This window comes from Filicampus tigris, chromosome 15, assembly GCF_054856515.1.
Source record: "Filicampus tigris isolate MCC_2025a chromosome 15, RoL_Ftig_1.0, whole genome shotgun sequence".
In the NCBI taxonomy this organism is placed as follows: Eukaryota; Metazoa; Chordata; class Actinopteri; order Syngnathiformes; family Syngnathidae; genus Filicampus; species Filicampus tigris.
Genome location: NC_141231.1, coordinates 20,127,500 through 20,147,950, shown reverse-complemented (window position 1 = coordinate 20,147,950; position 20,451 = coordinate 20,127,500). Strand labels below are relative to the sequence as shown.

General features: G+C 53.8%; 2 protein-coding genes across 4 annotated transcripts; both read left to right on the top strand.

Annotated features, from left to right (window-relative positions):
* The first annotated feature begins 1,430 nt into the window (after window positions 1-1,430).
* dusp11 (dual specificity phosphatase 11 (RNA/RNP complex 1-interacting)) lies at window positions 1,431-6,550 on the top strand. 2 transcript variants are annotated; one of them, XM_086054338.1, is made up of 10 exons: window positions 1,431-1,720; window positions 3,039-3,114; window positions 3,186-3,317; window positions 3,464-3,587; window positions 3,660-3,720; window positions 3,813-3,859; window positions 4,478-4,553; window positions 4,810-4,914; window positions 5,475-5,534; window positions 5,627-6,550. In XM_086054338.1, the coding sequence occupies exons 1-10, from the start codon at window positions 1,683-1,685 to the stop codon at window positions 5,901-5,903; spliced, it is 996 nt and encodes a 331-aa protein (XP_085910464.1). In that variant the 5' UTR covers window positions 1,431-1,682; the 3' UTR covers window positions 5,904-6,550. The 2 variants fall into 2 exon arrangements, with proteins under 2 accessions (XP_085910464.1, XP_085910463.1); XM_086054337.1 differs by having other exon boundaries at window positions 1,434-1,720; window positions 5,624-6,550.
* A 1,848-nt stretch (window positions 6,551-8,398) lies between these two features.
* xpo7 (exportin 7) lies at window positions 8,399-20,414 on the top strand. Of its 2 annotated transcripts, none has more exons than XM_086053961.1 (27): window positions 8,399-8,564; window positions 10,767-10,913; window positions 11,125-11,218; window positions 11,997-12,229; window positions 12,298-12,402; window positions 12,476-12,641; window positions 12,925-12,998; window positions 13,070-13,189; window positions 13,285-13,431; window positions 13,530-13,702; window positions 13,847-14,040; window positions 14,145-14,250; window positions 14,886-15,021; window positions 15,097-15,170; window positions 15,267-15,347; window positions 15,870-15,933; window positions 16,031-16,139; window positions 16,213-16,319; window positions 16,400-16,488; window positions 16,581-16,688; window positions 16,969-17,051; window positions 17,711-17,925; window positions 18,025-18,163; window positions 18,342-18,499; window positions 18,580-18,678; window positions 18,751-18,878; window positions 19,662-20,414. In XM_086053961.1, the coding sequence occupies exons 1-27, from the start codon at window positions 8,532-8,534 to the stop codon at window positions 19,756-19,758; spliced, it is 3,279 nt and encodes a 1,092-aa protein (XP_085910087.1). In that variant the 5' UTR covers window positions 8,399-8,531; the 3' UTR covers window positions 19,759-20,414. The 2 variants fall into 2 exon arrangements, with proteins under 2 accessions (XP_085910087.1, XP_085910086.1); XM_086053960.1 differs by having other exon boundaries at window positions 16,028-16,139.
* Window positions 20,415-20,451: the final 37 nt, after the last annotated feature.

Genomic DNA, 20,451 nt, shown 5'->3' with positions numbered 1-20,451 from the left:
CCCAAAGCACATGATCATGATGATACTCATGATGTGGATGAACAACTGACCTGGGGTGTGTGTGTGTGTGTGTGTGTGCGCGCGTGTGCGTGTGCGCGTGCGCCAGAATTGTCAAAGTTGCTCACTCACCGTAACTTGACCCTGAGTCCGGGTTTGTGGCGGGCGCTTGTGTGTGCGTGTTGATATGCACGCGCGGTGTATGTCTGAGTGTATTTTTTCCGCCTTGTGCGTGAATGAGGTGAGTATGTGTGCGCATGCTGCTTTCGTTTGCGTCTCCGTGTGTGATTGCATGTGTGCGTGTGTTGGTGTTTCTATGCGCACGAGGTGAGCCAGTAGGTGCGCGCATGTGAGCCATCCCTATCAAAGTGATTTGCCGTTGGTTTTTGAGCGCTTGTCACGTGACCGCGGTGACAGACCGCGCGGATCCCCCCCAACCGAGTTGCGTCTCTGCGCACCAGGAAGTGCCCTTGCGTGGTCACGCGGGGGCGGGGCCCGAAGCGTCGTACAACTGAGTCCTACTTCCGCCGAGACGTTGGACGGATTTGGTGGAGTGCAGCGCTGGCTTCTCAAAGGGTGGGAAGAGTACCACTAGTTGTGCGTAGGCTCCCTCTAGTTACGAAATGACTGAATTAAAGGTTCAAATTGTGCAAAAGTCTAAAGTGGCCTTCAACTTGCGTTTGTTTTTCTCCAGTACAGTACAATTTGCTTGTATCTGGCTTTTAATTGCAATACATTTGTGTTCAAACATGTATTTAGGTAGTAGCAGTAGTATTTAGGTACTTTTTGACACACTCCCATCTTATATTTGCAATATTCAAACTGCACAAGACTTAAAACTATACTAAATGTAAATAAAAGCTCATTTATTTTAATCGTTAGTGATGGCGGTACTTGGTGAGCAAATATTTCTTGAGATGCAACGCCAAGACGCCATTTATCACCAAAATAGTCCCTATGGTGATCAGAATAGTTTCCTTTCACGGGCAAAAATTGTTTCCTCTCCTTTTTTTTTTTTTTTTTGACTCAAGGTGAGATTTATGACCATTGACTTTCATCGTCCCCATGAAGAAAGTGCTTTAGATGAACGCGGAGGTCTGCTCGGTGGAGACTGCTGTGACGTAGCAGCTTTTGTTGTTGTTTACAACTACATGGTAACAAGTACTAACAACGCATGATGTCTGAAAGTGCGTTAGGTTCTACAGAACTCGCAGTTTGCAGTTTTCGGAATGTGTCCGATGACGCGTTCACGGCTCCCCGATGAATTGACTAGCTTCGATGTGTCTCGTAAATGTCTTGGGTTTTTTTCTACACTCGGGCACACGCAGCAAACAAGCCGCGAACTGAACACAGACGACGTCAGTCCGAAAGAAGGCGAGCAACAAACCGATTACGTACAATCAAAAGCAGTGACTACCGTCGCCATTGCGATCTACGACCTCAAGCTCAAACCGCACACATCTCACACGGCCTGTAGGGTCCGTGAACGCAGCTCCGGACTCGGTCTGCTGACGTCATCATCACGCGTCGCCTCGTCGCCGTGGAGCAAGAATGAAAATGTGACTGAAGCAACTTATTGGCAGCGAGAACATATTTACGAGCGATGAAAGTTCGTTTGGAAACATTTTTTTAGACATTGGAATTTAATTAACGTGGAAGCGGAAGAAAAGACATTTTAGTGGAAAATGCCTCGCCACGAACGAAGGAATGGAATTCCGGACAGGTGAGACGACTTGCTTGAACGTAAACAAACGGAGATGGTCAAAACTCAGCTCAAGCTCGACGTTATGTGGGACATTCTAAAGCGCTTCATGTAAAACAAACCCTCCCAGTATTTTTGGATTTTCTGGGCATCAGTTGGTTTCCTCTCCATACATCTCCATACATCGCTTAACATCACGCGATGTCGGAAAAGTGCGATCAAGCCTCACCAAAATTCACGTGCATATCGCTACCTATACCCACACCAATGTCTGAAAATGGCAAAACGACCGCACCAATATTGTGGTTTTTATGGACATTACCGTCGATGCTCACGACAGTTTAATGTCGCTTAATGAGGAAAACGCGTCATCTCCATAAAATCCCCAAATATTGAAGGGATCGTTTTGGTATGTTCAGAGATTGATGTGGGTGGTTTTGTTGACGATTCGTCTTAGTCTTCTAAGCCAGGTTAAGCTTTTTCTCGAGAGACAACGTCTATGGGGAGGGAAAAGCCTAAAGGGGATCATATTTTATTCAAGAATATGTTCTATGCAGGCCAACTAGAGCAAGGCCTTCTGATAAATATTGCGTTTGTGGAATAAGAGTTAAAAAGCTGTGGATTTCCCATGGGCCTGCATACAACACATTGTTTGGGTTGACTTTGACTTTAAGTCAGGTTAAGCTTTTTTCTCGATAGTGAAAACAACGTCTATGGGGAGGAAAACGCTTAGTGTCCATAAAATTCCAAATACGGTAGCCGTAGCCAGAGGTTGAAGTGGGCATAACTAGAGGTGTGCATGTGAGTTTTGGCTAGCGCTTTTCTGACATTGAGCGACATGAAGCTTTTCTACACATCCATAAGGCGTTTGAGACGGTCCCACATTTTGTTCCTTTTTCGTTGCATCCGATCCATAAAATTAGCAATGTGATCAAATTCCCGCCACACGGCGCTGTGTGTGCGCTTGACGTGGACCTCAAATATCCACAAAAATGTCTGTATTTGGGATAGACCGATTATTGGCGCCGATATTCATATATCGGCATCGGCCGTTTGAAAAAAAAAAAAAAACGACAACCTACGGCGCATAATAAATCGGTAATAATAAGTTTAAAGTGTGTTGAAATCCAAACAAAGATATGTGAAAGTTGAACATTTGTGTCATTTTGAAATTTTGGAGGACTTCATCTACAGTGGAAAACGATGCGGGGCTATTGTTGAAGTTTTCATAGAACTTTTGAAGACATGCTGATAACCGTCCCGCGCGTCGGAAGCTTGCGCACCCTCGGGGTCTACTTTGAGAACTAGTGTTAGGCTAGATGTGCGTGCGTGCGCGCAGGTGGCTGGACTACAAGGCGGTGGGTAAGCGGCTGGCCGGGACTCGTTTTGTGGCCTTCAAGGTTCCCCTCAAGCAGGTGAGCGCCTCACGGTCCGGCGCGGGAAACCGGTCGCCAACGCTAACAGGCCAAACGGCCGTCCGTCTCAGTCTCTGACCCGAGGGCTGGCGCCCGCTCAGGCCTTCGGGCCGTGGGAGCTGCTGGACGCCGTGCGGGAAGACCGACAAGAACTGGGCCTGGTCATCGACCTGACCTTCACCAAGCGCTACTACGGGCCGCAGGTAGGCACGCCGCGCCGGCCGTCTCGTCGCTCTCCCCAAGTGGAAAAGGGGGGGGGGGGCGCTATTGTAAACGGAGAGGCGTGTGGGAGTTTTGCCATCCTGCCGATTGGCGAGCGTGCCGATGTGTGCGACCGCCCCCCCCCCAGGACCTCCCGACCTCGCTGGGCTGCGTCAAGATCCCCACGGAGGGCCACGTGGTCCCCGCCGACGGCGTCGTCCTGGCCTTCAAGCAAGCCGTGCGCCGATTCCTGCGAGACAACGCCCGCAACGGTCCGCCCGCCTCATTCTCATCTGCGCCTTTGCGGACCTGAGCTCAGCCCGCCTTTGCGCTGTGTCTTGCAGACAAGCTGATCGGCGTCCACTGCACGCACGGACTCAACCGCACCGGCTACATGATCTGCAGGTGCCTCGGCTTCACCTAGCGCCCGCCGGCGGGCGCGCGCGCGGCCTGCCGGCTCTCTCTTACCACCGCCGCGTGTTTTTGCTGCGCGGCAGATATCTGATCGACGTGGACGGGATGGATCCGGCCGAGGCCATAGGACGTAAGTGGCGCAAACGCGCGCAAGCGGCATGTTTCCGAGTGGAGATAGAGCGATATGTTTTTCAAAGAGGCTGATAAGCCATATTTGGAGCCCATATTCATTTGCGGTCAGAAGGAAAATATTGGCGTCGAAATCTCCCCCAAAAAATGAAAATTCGTAACTTTGTTGACATTTCTTTCATCATATGTTTATTGAACAATTTGTCCGATTTGTTTCATGTTGATTTCCTGCGGGGGATTATTACGATACATTTTTGACAAATAGACATCTTTGTCATCAAATTGTAACAAAGAAGTTGAGGGAGCAGCCGGCCGGCGGGATCGTCAGCACGTCTTCAAAAGTTCATTGAAAAGTTCAACAATAGCTCCGTATCGTTTTCCACAGTAATTGCAGCCCTCCAAAATGTCCAAATGACAGCAATGTTCCAACTTTTACGGATCTTTGTTTTGATTTCAACACACTTGAAATCAATGGATTCATTATGGGCCTTTGGATTTTTTTTAAAAAGGCCGATGCCGAGATTGGTCAAAACGCCGATAATCGCCCCGGCCGATAATCGGTCCATCCCTATTTGCAAGTGACATGAATACGTGCGCGGGCGGGCGTGTGTGCTTTCAGTGTTTAACTCGAGTCGCGGGCACGACATGGAGAGAGGCAACTACATCGACGACCTTTGCACTGGACCACGGAGAAGGTGACGGGCGGGCGACGGGCGGGCGAGCTTCTGTGCTTATTGAGTGCGTGTGTGTGTTTATGTATCTGCGAATATGGTGCTTCATTTTGTGGTTGTTCACTGTGCGTGCTTGTGTGTTTCTTTGCTTGCGTGTTGATGCGGTGCGTGTTTTTTACTTATGCGCTTTGTCTTTGTTGTGGCTTTTTGTGTGGCGGTGTAAATGTTTGTGCGCGTTTGTCCGCTGTGTTTGCGCTCACACGCGCTTTTGTCTGTGCAGCAACGCGGGCATGGACAAGCATCCGCCGCCGTCGGTGCAAGGGCGAGCCGTCAATCGCACGCCGCCCGAAGACGGACGTTGGGGCGGCGCCGGCCACGCCTGGAGGTACGGGCGGCATTTGCCGGGGGCGCTAAGGCCTCGGCGCGCACACACGCACATCGAGTAATCGGGGCCTGGTGGGTGTGGTTTTCACCAAGGGATGACCGTGATGCTAATCGCTAAGCTAACCTAAGCCGGACAGCGCAATGAGGCGCTCGTGTGACGGCGTGGACTTTTGTCCAAGTGTGGCCGGAAGCTCCTTCGAGCGGAACGTGTCCGACTTTGAGAAGCGACATGGTCCGTCGAAAAGGAAATGACACACGAGGCGGGGCCTCAAAGCGCAAATGAATTTCGCTACGCCAGGCGGGAGGAGCGCAACGACAAGAGTCGGGATAGGCGATTTTTACAACATCGCTCATGTTATTTGCTTGCTTTCACGGTCAGTTCCTGAGTTTTGATTTTGACTTTTCGGATCCGGACAATAAATGTCGTCCAAATGACTTTGTAGCAGATCTCCCCTTTTTTTTTTTCCCTTTACTTTCAAATCAATGACACTTTATTGAGGCGCGTGTGTCTACGTGAGGCAACACTCACCAAGGTTTTTGTTTTTCTCTCACTTTCTGCAGATATTTCCCGCCAGAAGCTAAAAGACAACTGCTTGAGTGGCCCCCAAATGACAGCCCACAGTACGTGTGCGTGCGTGCGTGCGCGCGCGCGCGCGTGCGTAAGGCCTCACTCGCCAGCAATTTTTTTTTTCTTTTCCCACTCCCCGCAGCAGATTTTGGCCACCAGGAGCCAACAGCCGACGGCCACGCGAGCGGCGGCGATATGAGGGCGCCCAACAATCCAGAGCCCCAAGAGGCAACCTACTTCCGTTGCCGCCCGCACTATCCCCGACGGACTGGCGCGGCGCGGCGCCACCGACCGGCGCAGTCGGCCCGGACGCGTTCCGGTCCGGTCGGCGCCCGCCGCCCGCCGCCCTCCCCCGCCGCCGCCCCCGCCCCCGCCCCGGCTGGGCCAATCAGCGGGGCGCTGAGGACGAGGGCTGGGGCTAAAACCGAATGGCAAACTTTTCAGTCTTGATTTTTGGACAATGAGAAGCGTCTTTGCTCCGTTGGCCTCCGTCAGGGCTAACCGGTCAGCCATTAGCCCGCTGGCTAACTCCTTCATTTTAAAAAAGTGTTACCGTGCTCCGAAACCTGTCTTGGATTTTTAATTTGCGTATGAAATGGTCTCTGCCTTGACCAAGATGGATTCGGACTGCTCGCGATGCAGCCGTGCTTGCGGCGCCCTCTGTGGGAAGCCGCAGGTCACGCCCCGCCCAATATAATTGGCCGCCGCATCCGGGTCGGACACGCCCCGCCGCTTCTACGTCTACTTCCGTGTGGCGGGCGACGTGGTTAAGAAGTCCACCGACAAATACTCTCTTAATTGTTTTGATTTTTCAATGCCAGCCTTAACTGTATAATATGATTGGGCTTTTAATAGTTTTAGATATTTCATTAAATGACTTTTTATGTTGCTTTGGCTTCAATTCAGTTCGTTTTTAAAGGGGGTTTTGTTTTTGTTTTTAATGCTTTGCTGTAGTTTTTATTCGTTTTTGCTTTGTTTTTACATTTACGGAGTACAGTATTGGTTGAATGTAGGATTAAAAAAAAGTCGCAATACATATTGGCTCATAAAGTAAACTACAATTCCCAAACGACTGTTCAGCCTTCTTCCTTCTTTATGGCCAAACAGTAATACTGAAATCATATATTTAAAATAAACCCCAGAAGTATGGAATTTATCAATGGAAACGAATGCCAATTTAGTAGAGTTATATTTCGTTTTATGGACTTCAAATGTTTTTTCTCCATCAGTTTTTGCTGACTAAAATACATGTAACCATGAATGTGATCAATTTCACATTTCACAACAGGCCACCCGAACCAGATAGAATTGCTTCGTTTTGTTTTGCCCAATGCTAAATAGTCAAACTTCTCACGTTTTAACGTGAAACCTACTACGTTACAACGTGAAATGTAACATGGTTAAACATAAAGCTGACCATTTTTGTTTTCCTGGCGTGGCAGCAGCAGAGGTAACATCAACTCCATCGGCCTTGTTGGATTTGCAATTATAGACACGATTTAACTGTCCAAGTCATCAATTGACCATTACAATATATTCTATGTACGCCATTGTCGTAAGGCGTCATCGGAACTTACAACGCGTACACTTACAACAATATGAGGTGGAGTAGATATTTTGTTGCGATTGCGTAACCGCGATCATTAGCACCCTTGCAGCAACACGTTGTGCCGTCAGAAAGGAAAAACAAGAGATTTTTGTATTACTTAACTCAAACGTTTGAAGGAAAACAAAAGTGGACATGGACACGAGCGTTGGTGTTCTTCTGCCCGCTTTCGTTTTCGCTTCTTCTTCGGGGGCACTTCAAAACACAGGCCTGCCGACGGAGCGACGCCACGCCGCCACCCAGAGGCGACATTCGGCATTGCGAGCCCTTGTTTTGGGTTCGGGTTACACGGAGCGGCCGCCTTTTTATGAGGCAAAAATACGGCATCTGGGTGAAGGGTTCCAGTTATCGAACGAGTCCCCAGGGCAGTGTACGACTAGATACGAACGGAAGTAGAGAGAAACCGTTGTAATGCCTAGTACTGGGGAGCGTCGTCTCCCCCCGCGAGTGATCTTGCTGAGACTCGAATGTAGTGTCCTGTGTTCCGCTAAACTGCCGTCTTACCATTAGAGCGCAAAGCGGCCATCGCGACCAACCTGTCCGTGTGTGTGCAGATCACAAAACGGGGGTGGAAAGGGACAGACTGCCGAGCGTGACAGCTGGCCCATCAAAACGCTCGCTTGTGTTATCAAACGCAACAAAAAACACAATGAACGACTACCCGTGCTTTGTGCAGTGTTATAATTTATTTTCGGAACGTGTCGAAGACGCGACATGAAGCAGGCGAGGAGTCGTCAGCCTTCCTGACCCGCCCCATTTTTTTTTTACTCTCAACTCAAGTGCAGCTGGGAAATTGGGAAAGATGTACATAATAAAACACTTTACAAACAGGGAAAGATGAAGACAAAAATGATATAAAACGAGATGACGCAATTTTTGTAGAGCGCGTAAACGCTGAAGAGAAACAACTGAGGTTGGAATTACGGAAGTGCAATATAGTTTATGTGTGGAATGAGGGGTCATAATGTCTGAGAGCGACTTTGGACGTGGAAAAATAGGGAACTTTTGCAATGTGTTATGGTCGTAATGTTCTCAATCAGTCAAATGTTGACGGGAGGGAGGGAATCTCCTAAATGTGGGCATTTGAAGGTGGGGAAACGTGGAAATTGGTTCATAGATGTGCTATCATTGTGAGTTGAGTGCAGTGCAACCTTCCGGGGAGAGCGTACTGCCACAACACGCGAGAAAAGTCCAGAAGAGAGCACATTGTAGTCACTTTTACTAGTATCGCACTTTTCATCTAGTGATCTCGGAGTGCTTCAAACCTCCCCAAAAAAAGCGAAAGGACGAAACGAAACTGACTGCAGTTGCGCAACGAAGAAAGACGAAATGGGATCAACGGCTTCGCGTGCGAATCCAGTTTGGTCGTCGGCGGCAGTTTGGCCGGGCCGCCGCCGGGGGCGCTGTCGCGCGATGGACTAGCCATAAGCGGAGTGAGAGGTGCATGAAATGGGGAAAAATGGCGGATCATGTGCAGGTGAGCGGGGGCTTGGCGTGTTTGTGACCGCCGCGACGTCGGCGCGCGATGTACGGACGAGCCCCGAGGCGGCCGCGGGCGTCGGAGGCCCCGGCGAGGAGGCCACGGGCGGACGGCGAGGCCCGGGCCCGCCTGAGCAGCGAAGGACGCCGCCGTCGCGGTCGCCTACCGCCGTCGCCCGCCTCCGCCGGCCACTGCCGCTGCGTGGCCTGCTGTCGCAACGTTAGCCCGGCGATGGCTTAGCCGCGCGGGCTCTCGACGCGAGGCGTCCCCGGGCGGACGACGAGCGTGTCCCGCGTGGACGAGCGTCGCCCGTTGCTTTACTGGCCGCATCGGAGAAAACAATGAAGGGTGACTGTGGCGGGCGGGTTGCTGGCTAACTGGTCGTGCGCCTTTTTTGCCCGCCCGCTCGCCCACCGGCTCGCTCGCTTATCCGGCCGCCGGCCAGTAGGCTAGCGTCGCCCGGTGACGCTTACAAGCGACTTTGGAAGCCTCACTTTTGCCTCTTTCCCCCCCCCCCTCTCTTGCTTCCTCACGGCACGTTTTGCGGCGCGTTCAGAGTCGCCAGCTAGCCATGCTAACGTTAGCATAAGCCGAGCGAGCCATCAACAACTCGTCGTTCCTCCTGCCCGCCCGGTTGCGAACAAGCCGCTTTGTTGTCGTTTTTTTTTTTGGTTTGTCCTTTTTTTTGGTGGAGTAAAGAAACAAGAGGCCGGGCGCGTGCGTGAGCTTGAAGCGAGCGAAATGGCTCAGTTTCCTGTCGCGTTGTTTATGTCGGTTACTAAGCAGCGCCGTGTTGGCCACTTAGCCCGCTAGGTGGCTAAGCTAGCCGCCGGACTGCTGCTTTCTGGCGCCGGACGCCCGACTGAAGTCCCACGAACGTCCGTCCTGTCGCTCGTCACGTCGGACACGTCCGTCCTGTCGCTCGTCACGTCGGACACGTCCGTCGGCGTTCGGGGCGCGCTCAGGTGGATCCCTGCTCCGTCCGAGCTTCGCAAACGCTCCGCGTTGCTTTCGATCAACTTGAGATGACGTTCGACACGCACGTCGCTCGCTCGCTTGCTTGCTGCAATTTTTCTTTTTCCTTTTAAAATGTTTTTTTTATCATGATCGTTATTGTTATTATGCTTGTCCTCGATCAGATAGGATCTCACTGTCTGGTTAGAATAAAAGGTTCACGTGCAGCGGTGATGCTGTAGCAGCCAGCCCAGCACTCCTCACCTATCTTGTTGCCTTAGCATTAGCATCGGTGCTAACGGAAGGCTCAACGTGAGCGGACCAGCTGCACTTCCCTAACAGGTTGTTTTTTTTTTCCTACGCAAGATTTCAGTACATTTCAATACAAAAGATGTAAGTTTTTAAACGCTACTCAACCTTGTATATTACACCTGACTAATCCACGACCAGATGAAAATAAACATTTCTTTGGTACTCGGAAAATAGCTCTTGTTCAACTTGGCCCTCTTTTCGAACCCCCGTTGTGGTTGTTGTCGCGTGATTTGAATTGAGCCGCAACAACGTTGCCCAAATTTCCTTGGGCCACACGTCTGCTGAAATCGTCTCAATTCATTCACAACAGGACTCGGTCCGTGTCAAATAGGGATGCCACCCATGATGCTGTTGCGAATAGATGATTCTGTCTCTTTGTATTTTTTCTATTTGGATTTCCAAAATTATATTTTTTAAGAGGTGAGGTCAGACGATCAGTCTGCTTTGGGGGGCGCGAATTTCCGTCGAAAGGCGACGACGTGAACAAGTTTATGTCTCAAAACAATTGATTATGATCCAAATTGCCGTCAATTCATTTGATCAATTGTTTCAGCTCTTGTTTACTTATTTACCAACGAGTGCGTTGAATGGGGGAAAAAGTGATTGAGCTAAAGATTTCCAAATAACGTTCTCGAGCCGGACTTGTAATCGCGTTGATATGGTTTCAACTGCCGGTCGTCATGCCGCCAGAATCGCACCCTGGCCCGTGCTAGTGCATGTTCTAGCCAAAAGAATCCAAATTGGGCCAGGAGTAGAAGTTTTGTCTCGATCCGTTTCAGGCCAAATAAAGGTAAGCGCAGCACAGGTCCATTGTCCTCGCAGTGGAACGGGACAGGAGGCGTCGGAACAAACGGCGCACGCTCAAAGCCGGCAACGGCGGCGCCCGCGGGCGAGTGTGTTTTGTGCTGATAAGCGCCGCGCGTGTCGCCGCAGGGCCTCGCCCAGCTGGAGATCCTGTGCAAGCAGCTGTATGAGACGGCCGACACGGCCGTGCGCCACCAAGCCGAGAAAGCCTTGGTGGACTTCACCAACGGGCCCGACTGCCTCAGCAAGTGTCAGCTGCTGCTCGAGAGAGGAAGCGTGAGTGCCGCGTTTATTGGCCTTCGGCTTTTGTAATTGTGTCATAATGGGCGTTGGCATTGAATTTCCGTGAATTGCACAGCACTAGCTCCTATTAAAAACAAACAAACATCCCGATATTGCGTTTGTGTCCATCATAACAGCATCGACATCCTGTAACGCGGCGTGTTTGTGTGTGTGTGTGCGCGCGTGTGTGTGCGCGCGCGCGCAGTCGTCGTACTCGCAGCTGCTGGCGGCCACCTGCTTGTCCAAACTGGTGTCGAGGACCAGCAACCCCCTGCCCCTGGAGCAGCGCATCGACATCCGTGAGTGGCAATGTGATGGGACGGCCACCAATGGCGTCAACGGGCGTCCCTCCCGTTCTCCTTTATTTGGCAATTTTGCTCATCTCAGGCTCGGTTTGAGGAGCGGCGAAAGCAAATGTTTCGCGGGCCGACCGAGCCGCCCCCCCCCCCCCCCCCCCCCCGGGAAACAGCCTTTGGCGAAACGGCAACAAAAATCGGACGAGAGAACGTCCAGGTTGAAAGTCGGGCTGCGGCTGCGGACCGTTTCCAGCATTTGACTGCAAATTGTATTCGCTAATCGCGTGTTGGGCTCAATGATACTTTGGACGAATCAAGTGGAAAACTGTTCCTGTTCAGAGGTGGGATTCGATGGGTACCTCACGATTGGATCCGATTCTCGGGCTCACGATTCGATTCCAAATCAGAGGCCTCACGTTTCGGCTTCCGTTTTATAGTCCGTGTAAAAACACCGGTCCCTTTTTTTGAAAACCAAAATCAACATCATGCCGATCTGGAAAAAGTGTTGAATAAACATATCGCCGCCGTCCCGTGGAAAGCACTTGTGTCCGATTGTGGGAAATGTTTGAATTTTCAAGTTAATGCGATGTCTGTCACTGTAAATAAGAACATTGGAAAAAAAATGGACCCGCGTTTGTGACAGGACAGCGACGATACGCTTGAACAAAGTTGTGAGTTTTGCTCTAGTACCTGAAACGAATCCGGGGGGGGGGGGGGGGTCCTCGTCGACCGCGAGGAGCGGGTGAAAGTGCGGTGACGCTCGGCGTGTCCCGCCCGGCAGGGAACTACGTGCTGAACTACCTGGCCACGCGGCCCAAGCTGGCGGCCTTCGTGACGCAGGCGCTCATCCAGCTGTACGCCCGCATCACCAAGCTGGGCTGGTTCGACGCGCAGAAGGACGACTACGTGTTCCGCAACGTCATCGCCGACGTCACGCGCTTCCTGCAGGACAGCGTGGAGCACTGCATCATCGGCGTCACCATCCTGTCGCAGCTCACCAACGAGATCAACCAGGTGGGGGCCGGGCCGGCCGGCGGGCGGCCGAGCGACTCCGCCCACTAACGCCGCCTCTCTGCCGGCAGGCGGACGCGGCGCACCCGCTGACCAAGCACAGGAAGATCGCCTCGTCCTTCAGGGACTCGTCCCTCTTTGACATCTTCACGCTGTCCTGCAACCTCCTCAAGCAGGTCAGTCCCGAAGCGAGGACGCCGAAGCCCGGCGCGGCGGGCGGCCTTGTGATTGCGGCCTTTTGGGCGGCAGGCGTCGGGCAAGAACCTGAACCTGAACGACGAGTCTCAGCACGGGCTGCTGATGCAGCTGCTGAAGCTGAGCTACAACTGCCTCAACTACGACTTCATCGGCACGTCCACCGACGAGTCGTCGGACGACCTGTGCACCGTGCAGATCCCCACGTCCTGGCGCTCGGGTAAGGCCCGCCGGCCTCTTGGCGCAACCTTTTGGATTTGCTTTGTTTCTTCTCCCGATAGCTTTGCTACGGCCTTTCAGACAACCGGGATAGGCCATATTGGCCATTTTGACCATTATCGGCACCGGCCTTTTCCAAAAATGGGCAGGCCGATAATAAATCAATTTAGAAGTATTTGGGGCGAAGACATTCTTGGACGAATATGGGCTAGCCCTGCGCACTTTCGATGGTGACGTGGCTGCGTTTTGTTTTTGAAACGGCGGCGGCGGCGGCGGCGACGCAGCCTTCCTGGACTCGTCCACCCTGCAGCTCTTCTTCAACCTTTATCATTCCATCCCGCCTTCTCTCTCCCCGCTGGTGAGTGGCACAATGGGCGCCCCGGGGCCGGCGAAACGGGCCGTCGCCCACGCCGCCCGCTTTGCGCGCAGGTGCTGTCGTGTCTGGTCCAGATCGCTTCGGTGCGGAGGTCCCTCTTCAACAATGCCGAGCGCGCCAAGTTCCTGTCGCACCTGGTGGACGGAGTCAAGCGCATCCTGGCCAACCCGCAGGTGCGGCTCGCGAGCTTGGCGGGGCGGGGCGGGCGGGGCGGGGCGGGCGGGGGCTATCCGGCGCATGTTTGTGAAAGCCGCGTGATCCCGCCCAGTGTCTGCCGGACCCCAACAACTACCACGAGTTCTGCCGGCTGCTGGCGCGGCTCAAGAGCAACTACCAGCTGGGCGAGCTGGTCAAGGTGGAGAACTACCCCGAAGTCATCCGCCTCATCGCCAACTTCACCGTCACCAGCCTGCAGGTGCGAGCGTTTTGACGCCAGTATTTCCGGAATATGGGCCTGCCTTTTTTTTTTTTTTTGCGCGGCGCTGAGAGTGATTCTGTGTTGTGCGTTTTCAGCACTGGGAGTTCGCCCCCAACAGCGTGCACTACCTGCTGAGCTTGTGGCAGCGCCTGGCCGCCTCGGTGCCCTACGTCAAGGCCACCGAGCCGCACCTGCTGGAGACGTACACCCCCGAGGTCACCAAGGCCTACATCACCTCGCGGCTGGAGTCGGTCCACGTCATCCTCAGGTGGGACCCAAGCGGTGGGGGGCAAGCGCGGCTTCTTGGGGCGGGGCAAGCGCGGCTTCTTGGGGCGGGGCAAGCGCGGCTTCTTGGGGCGGGGCAAGCGCGGCTTCTTGGGGCGGCGCTCTAACGGGCTCTGCGCGGGCGCAGAGACGGGCTGGAGGACCCCCTGGACGACGCGGGCCTGGTGCAGCAGCAGCTGGACCAGCTGTCCACCATCGGGAGGTGCGAGTACGAGAAGACGTGCGCTCTGCTGGTGCAGCTTTTCGACCAGGCGGCGCAGAGCTACCAGGAGCTGCTGCAGTCCACCAACTCGGGCGCCGCCGACCTCACCGTGCAGGAGGGTGCGTGGGCGCCGTCCGGGACCGGGCCCGGCCGCCGACGGCCGCTGACGGCCGCTGACGGCCGCTGACGGCCGCTGACGCCCGCCGCTCTCCTCCCCTCTTAGGTCGCCTCACCTGGCTGGTCTACATCATCGGGGCGGTGATCGGCGGCCGCGTGTCCTTCGCCAGCACCGACGAGCAGGACGCCATGGACGGCGAGCTCGTCTGCCGGTACCGTCGCCGGCTCCTCTTCTCGCTCTTCGCCGCCGCTTCCTTTCTCCCTCGTCGTCCTGAGGGACAGACCCGTTATCCGCCATTTGGACCCGTTATCGCCATCTGCCTTTTTTCCCAACCCGATGGCCGATAACAAATCCGTTTCAAAAGTGCGTTGACTTGAGGGAACTATGGATTTTGATTTTCGGCCAACTTTCAAAGAGATTCCACTGACCCCCGGGAAGACTCTTTGGTCTGTGTTTGAAATCGAAACGGCCTGATTTACTGTCAAAAACGATATTCCCGTTTTCATGTCGTCTTCAAATTGGACTACAAAGATGTGTATCGGCAAACAATCCAAATCAACAGGTTGCAAATCTGAAAAATGGCTGAATACGCATGCTTCGGTTCAGAGTTTGAAGCTTTTTGTAGATTCTCACGCCAATATTTGCCGCGAATGAATATCGGTTACGGGCCTCCTCCCTGACTGCTAATCGGTATCGGCCCTGAAAACAACACTTGGCTCTACGTCTAGTCGTCTTCCTCTTGTTCTTGACCTGCTTTTGTCTTTGCCTCTGGTCCCTTGTCCTCCGTCATTGGCTTTGTCGCCGCCCGCCTCTCGGCTCCTTCTTGGCCGTCGGGCGCTCGCTCAGGGTGCTGCAGCTGATGAACCTGACCGACTCGCGGCTGGCCCAAGCCGGCAACGAGAGGCTGGAGCTGGCCATGCTCAGCTTCTTCGAGCAGTTCCGCAAGATCTACATCGGCGACCAGGTGCAGAAGTCGTCCAAGGTGAGGAGTGCGCCGATTCCCGCCGGACGTCGGGGAAAAAAATGCTCACGGCCGTAACTTGAGCCTCGATGGCAGCTGTACCGTCGTCTGTCGGAGGTGCTGGGCCTCAACGACGAGACCATGGTGCTGAGCGTCTTCATCGGCAAAATGTGAGCGACCGTCTCCGTCTTCCGCTTGACCTCGTGACTTGCTCCCGCCGGCGATCATGCCGGCTTTGACCCCGCCCTCCCCCGCCCCCCCGACAGCATCACCAACTTGAAGTACTGGGGCCAGTGTGAACCCATCACCTCCAAGACCCTGCAGCTCCTCAACGACCTCTCCTTGGGATATCCTTGACCACGACGAGCGCGTTGCCCTCCCGCCGTTAGGCTCGTCCCTTGTCGTCAAGGAAACCGACGGCGGCTTTAACAGGTCACCTCAAAGTGACCAGGAAAAAAACCCAAAAATCATCATCAATTGAATGGCCTTTTTGGGTGGAGTTCGGGGTGCAAGAATGAATCCGTCGATGGGCGACTAATCGATTATCCCAATCCAATTGTCTCTTTTGAGTACGGGTGGGTTATTTTCAGATGCCGCGAACGTAACGTTTTCCAAAGCCCCTGGAGTCCGATTTCTCTTGATCCGACCGATGGCCTTTGTCAAAGTAAGACATTGGTAACTTAAGCGTCGGCTTTTAATTTGAAAAGACAAGCGATAGTCCAAATTTGGGTTGCTTTTCCGGCCGATGTCGCGGAGCCAACCGGCGGCAGGCGGAATCGGAAAGCTTGCAGTGGGCAAAGGATTCGGGCAGCTAATGGTTTGAGCTGGTCCTCGCTCGACCGAGTTTTGTCCTTGACGCCGTGGTGCACGTACAGCAGCGTCCGCAAGCTGGTCAAGCTGAGCGCCGTGCAGTTCATGCTCAACAACCACACCGTGAGTATTTGCGTGGTGGCCGCCGCCCCGCGCCGCCCCGCGCCGCCCCGCGCCGCCCCGCGCCGCCACGTCCACCTGCCTTGCGCTTTGTCAGCAGAGCGAGCATTTCTCCTTCCTGGGCGTCAACAACCAGTCCAACCTGAGCGACATGAGGTGCCGCACCACCTTCTACACGGCGCTGGGCCGCCTCCTCATGGTGGATCTGGGTAAGCGCCGCGGGCCGCGATTTTGGAATGCGTTCTCGATCCTCGGCAAAGAACGGCGCGCCTGTCGACGCAGGTGAGGACGAGGAGCAGTTTGAGCAGTTCATGCTGCCGCTGACGGTGGCCTTCGAAGCCGTGGCCCAGATGTTGAGCACCAACACCTTCAACGAGCAGGAGGCCAAGGTAGGTACCGCCGGCTCGGCTCGGCTGGGCTCGAGCGGCAGCGGCCCTAGCGCGGAGCCCTGTGGGACTTTGTCTTGCAGAGGACTCTGGTGGGCCTGGTCCGAGACTTGCGGGGGATCGCCTTCGCCTTCAATGCCAAGACCAGCTTCATGATGCTCTTCGACTGGATGTATCCTTTCAGCCTAGCTCAGCGTCGCTGATTTTAGCCGGAGCGCGCATTTGCGCGTGTGTGTGTGTTTTTGCCTCGACCGGCGTGGCCAGATATCCGGCCTACATGCCCATCCTGCAGCGGGCCATCGAGCTGTGGTACCACGACCCGGCGTGCACCACGCCCGTGCTCAAGCTCATGGCCGAGCTCGTTCACAACAGGTGGGCATCGACGTCAACTGTCGCTGTGCCTGGGCCCACGCTATCAAGTGTTAAAAATCTGCCGGCCCGGGAGAAATTGCGTCGAAATCAAAGCAAAGAAATGTGAAAGTTGAACCTGGCTGTCGTTTCGGAGGACTTTGTTTACTGTGGAAAACCATACGGAGATATTTAGGGGTGGGAACGATAATGGGTTTTCGGCGTAAATCGAGGAATGCCGTTGAGAGGTCCCAAATAACCCCGCACGTGTGGGTGACCTTTCCACCTTGACTTTGCCTCGCAGGTCGCAGAGGCTGCAGTTTGACGTGTCGTCGCCAAACGGCATCCTGCTCTTCCGAGAGACCAGCAAGATGATCACAACCTACGGTGAGGCTGCTCCACCGTGACCAAAAAGATTCATCGCCGTTATTTGGGTCAAATCGCCGGGGTTTGTTTTTGGGCGCAAACGAAGAAATGGAAGGACAAATAAATGCCTCGTAAGTTCCTTTTGGACCAAACAAAATTGACCAAATGTCTTGTTATGTCTCATTAAAAAAAAGGTGCAAACGTATCAATTCAAGTATGGTTTCCTTGTGGAAACGGAAATACATTTTAACAATCGTTTTTTACGATGATGCCACTTTTGAAATCGCGGAGTCCAATAATCGTCATTGAATTTCGACTGATTGCGCAGCCCCAGGTGAGGCGCTCACGCGTGCGCGCGCGCGCGCGCGACGTGTGGGCTCATCGAAAGTCAATTACGATTATTATTACACAATGACAAAATCGGCATCGTTGTAAAGAAAAAAACGGATTGTGAATCAGGCTCACTGTTTGTTTACACAAGGAAATCAAGCTTTTTGATTTTGTAATCACTCATTTCATCCGCTTTGTTTGGTCAAAGGAATTTCTTTGATTTTGTACATTGAGACAGTTTGGTACCCCAAAATAATGGCGCTTATCCCGATGAATCTTTTTTGGTCCGATGGAAGAAGCCGTCGCGGGTTTTGTCGGCTTTTGACGCTTTTGCCTTGCCCGGCGGCCAGGCAACCGCATCCTGACGCTGGGCGAGGTGCCCAAGGAGCGCGCGTACGGCGTGAAGCTGAAGGGCGTGAGCGTGTGCTTCGCCATGCTGAAGGCGGTGCTGAGCGGCAACTACGTCAACTTTGGCGTCTTCCGGCTGTACGGCGACGACGCCTTGGACAACGCCCTGCAGACCTTCATCAAGCTGCTGCTGTCCATCCCCCACAGCGACCTGCTGGTGCGCGCCGTCCGGCCCCGGCCCCGGCCCCGGGCCCCGGGCCCCGGGCCCCGGCCCGCCGTGGGCTCTCGCTAACGCCGTGCCCCTCCGCCCCCGCAGGACTACCCCAAGCTGAGCCAGTCCTTCTACTCCCTGCTGGAGGTCCTCACCCAGGACCACATGAACTTTATCGCCAGCCTGGAGCCTCACATGGTCATGTACATCCTGTCGTCCATTTCCGAAGGGCTGACGGCGCTCGGTACGGAGCCCGGCGCGCTTTCGTACCGCATTCTGAAGCTACGATAACCCAACCCTAACCAAAGAAAATATCGACCGTTTGCTACCTTCAGAAATACATTGTGAATGTATTTTGAAATATTTGACCATTTTTTTTTTTGTGTGTGTGTGTTTTGCCCCCCCCCCCCGCCCGCTCGCAGACACCATGGTGTGCACGGGCTGCTGCTCCAGCCTGGACCACATGGTGACCTATCTCTTCAAGCAGCTGTCGCGCTCCACCAAGAAGCGAGCCACGCCCATGGCCACCGACGAGCGCTTCCTGCACATCATGCAGCAGCACCCCGAGATGATCCAGCAGGTAAGGCCGTCCCCAAAGTCCACCCCCACCCACCCCCCGCCGCCGATGCTGACCCCGCCCCGCCCCGCCGGCCGACGCAGATGCTGTCCACCGTGCTCAACATCATCATCTTCGAGGACTGCCGCAACCAGTGGTCCATGTCCCGACCGCTGCTGGGGCTCATCCTCCTCAACGAGAAGGTAAGGCGCCGAGCGAGCCGAGCGAGCCGGTCGGCGTGCGTTGACGCCGCGCCCCTGTGCTACGCTCGCCAGTACTTTGCGGACGTGCGCAACGGCATCGTCAACAGCCAGCCTCCGGAGAAGCAGCAGGCCATGCATCTCTGCTTCGAGAACCTCATGGAAGGAATCGAACGCAACCTGCTCACCAAGAACAGAGACAGGTGAGCGCCAACTTTGGCCGTTTAGCCCGACTTTGAAAAGATTCCGCCGCGCCGCTCAGCCCGTGCTAACCGCCTTCCTATACGCCGCAGTCCATCGAGCCCTGCGTTTCCGTTCTGAAGAAAAATAGGAATCAGGATTATTTGGGGAATCATTGAAATCGCGATGACTCAAACCGTCATTTATTTCTGAATTCAAAAATACAAAATATTTCAATGTAGAAAAATATAAAGGCTAACACATCTAAGTCCCTTTGGGACCAAACTAAATTTAGAAAAGGAAACAAAAAAAGGTGCAAATGTATAAACTCAAGTCTGATTTCTTTGTGTAAACAAACATGGTGCAAAAACTATAAATGCATATGAATAATCGTTTTTTTTTTTTTACGATGATGGCGGAGTGGAATAATGGTAATTGAATTCCGATGGATTGCGCGGCCCCAGCTTTACGACAATGTTTACCGATATGGCCGGGGGGTCGCGGCCGGAAGGGTACCCAGACGGGCAAAAAAGGGTCAAGTGCCCAGCTCTGCTAACTTTCTAACGGCGATCATCTTAGAATATTGGCTCCGCAGTCTCGACCGGCGCTCGCAGCGCCGTGACAAACGCCGTCGTGACGTTGACAAAAGTGCAGCCGAAAAAGCAAAACATGGCGGGCATGCTAACATTAGCTTAGCCCGTCAGCATCTTGGCTGCGCAGTCTCCACTTGGCCTTCCTTGCTAGCTAGCTAGCTAGCTAGCTAGCGTGGCACGGCGCGTCCCTAACCACGTGTGGCCGCCGCGCAGGTTCACGCAGAACTTGTCGGTGTTCCGGCGGGAAGTCAACGACAGCATGAAGAACTCCACGTGCGGGGGCGTCAACAGCAACGACATGATGAGCTGACATTCCACGCCGACCGAGCGAGCGTCTCCACCCGGCGGAGGAGCAGACTCCGTCCGACTGCGCCCGCCCCCTCGTTGATACGAGCATATATAAATATATACACAGATCTATTTTAACGCCAGTCGGGGAGGGGGGCGGACACAGGGGGGTGGGGGTGGGGGGGTGTTCGAGTCATCCAACGTGCCGGTCTGCCTTGTATAGAAGACGATCAAGTCGAGTGTACATTTTGTTTGCTAACATTTTCAGTGATGTTTATATGATGTTGATGGGATGATTGAGCTTTTTACGCCCTCGTCGCCAGGAGAGGAAAAAAAAACAAAAGGGGAAGCATTACATTGTGTAAATAGTCTTGGAAGGCACGCCCACTTTGAAGGCACCCCTCCAAACAATGTGGAGCGCAAAAAGAAGCCAGCGGGCCGGCCGGCCGGCTGTCCTCCCGAGAGTGCTTCTTCCAACGTTTTGGTGACTTTCGGGATTCCCGGGACCAGGTTGTGGTCCTCTGTGGTGTGTGCGTGGGCGTCACGGTGCCGTGTGGAACACTGGCGCCTCTCGGGGGGTAGGGGGCGGGGCCTGCGGCGACTTCCTGGTTTGTGACTGACGTGAATGTGGAGTAGCTGCTGTGTCGTGACTGCAAATAAACCTCATCCTTTTTACAAGACACGCCTCCACTTCTTGACATTTCCACAAGCGTAC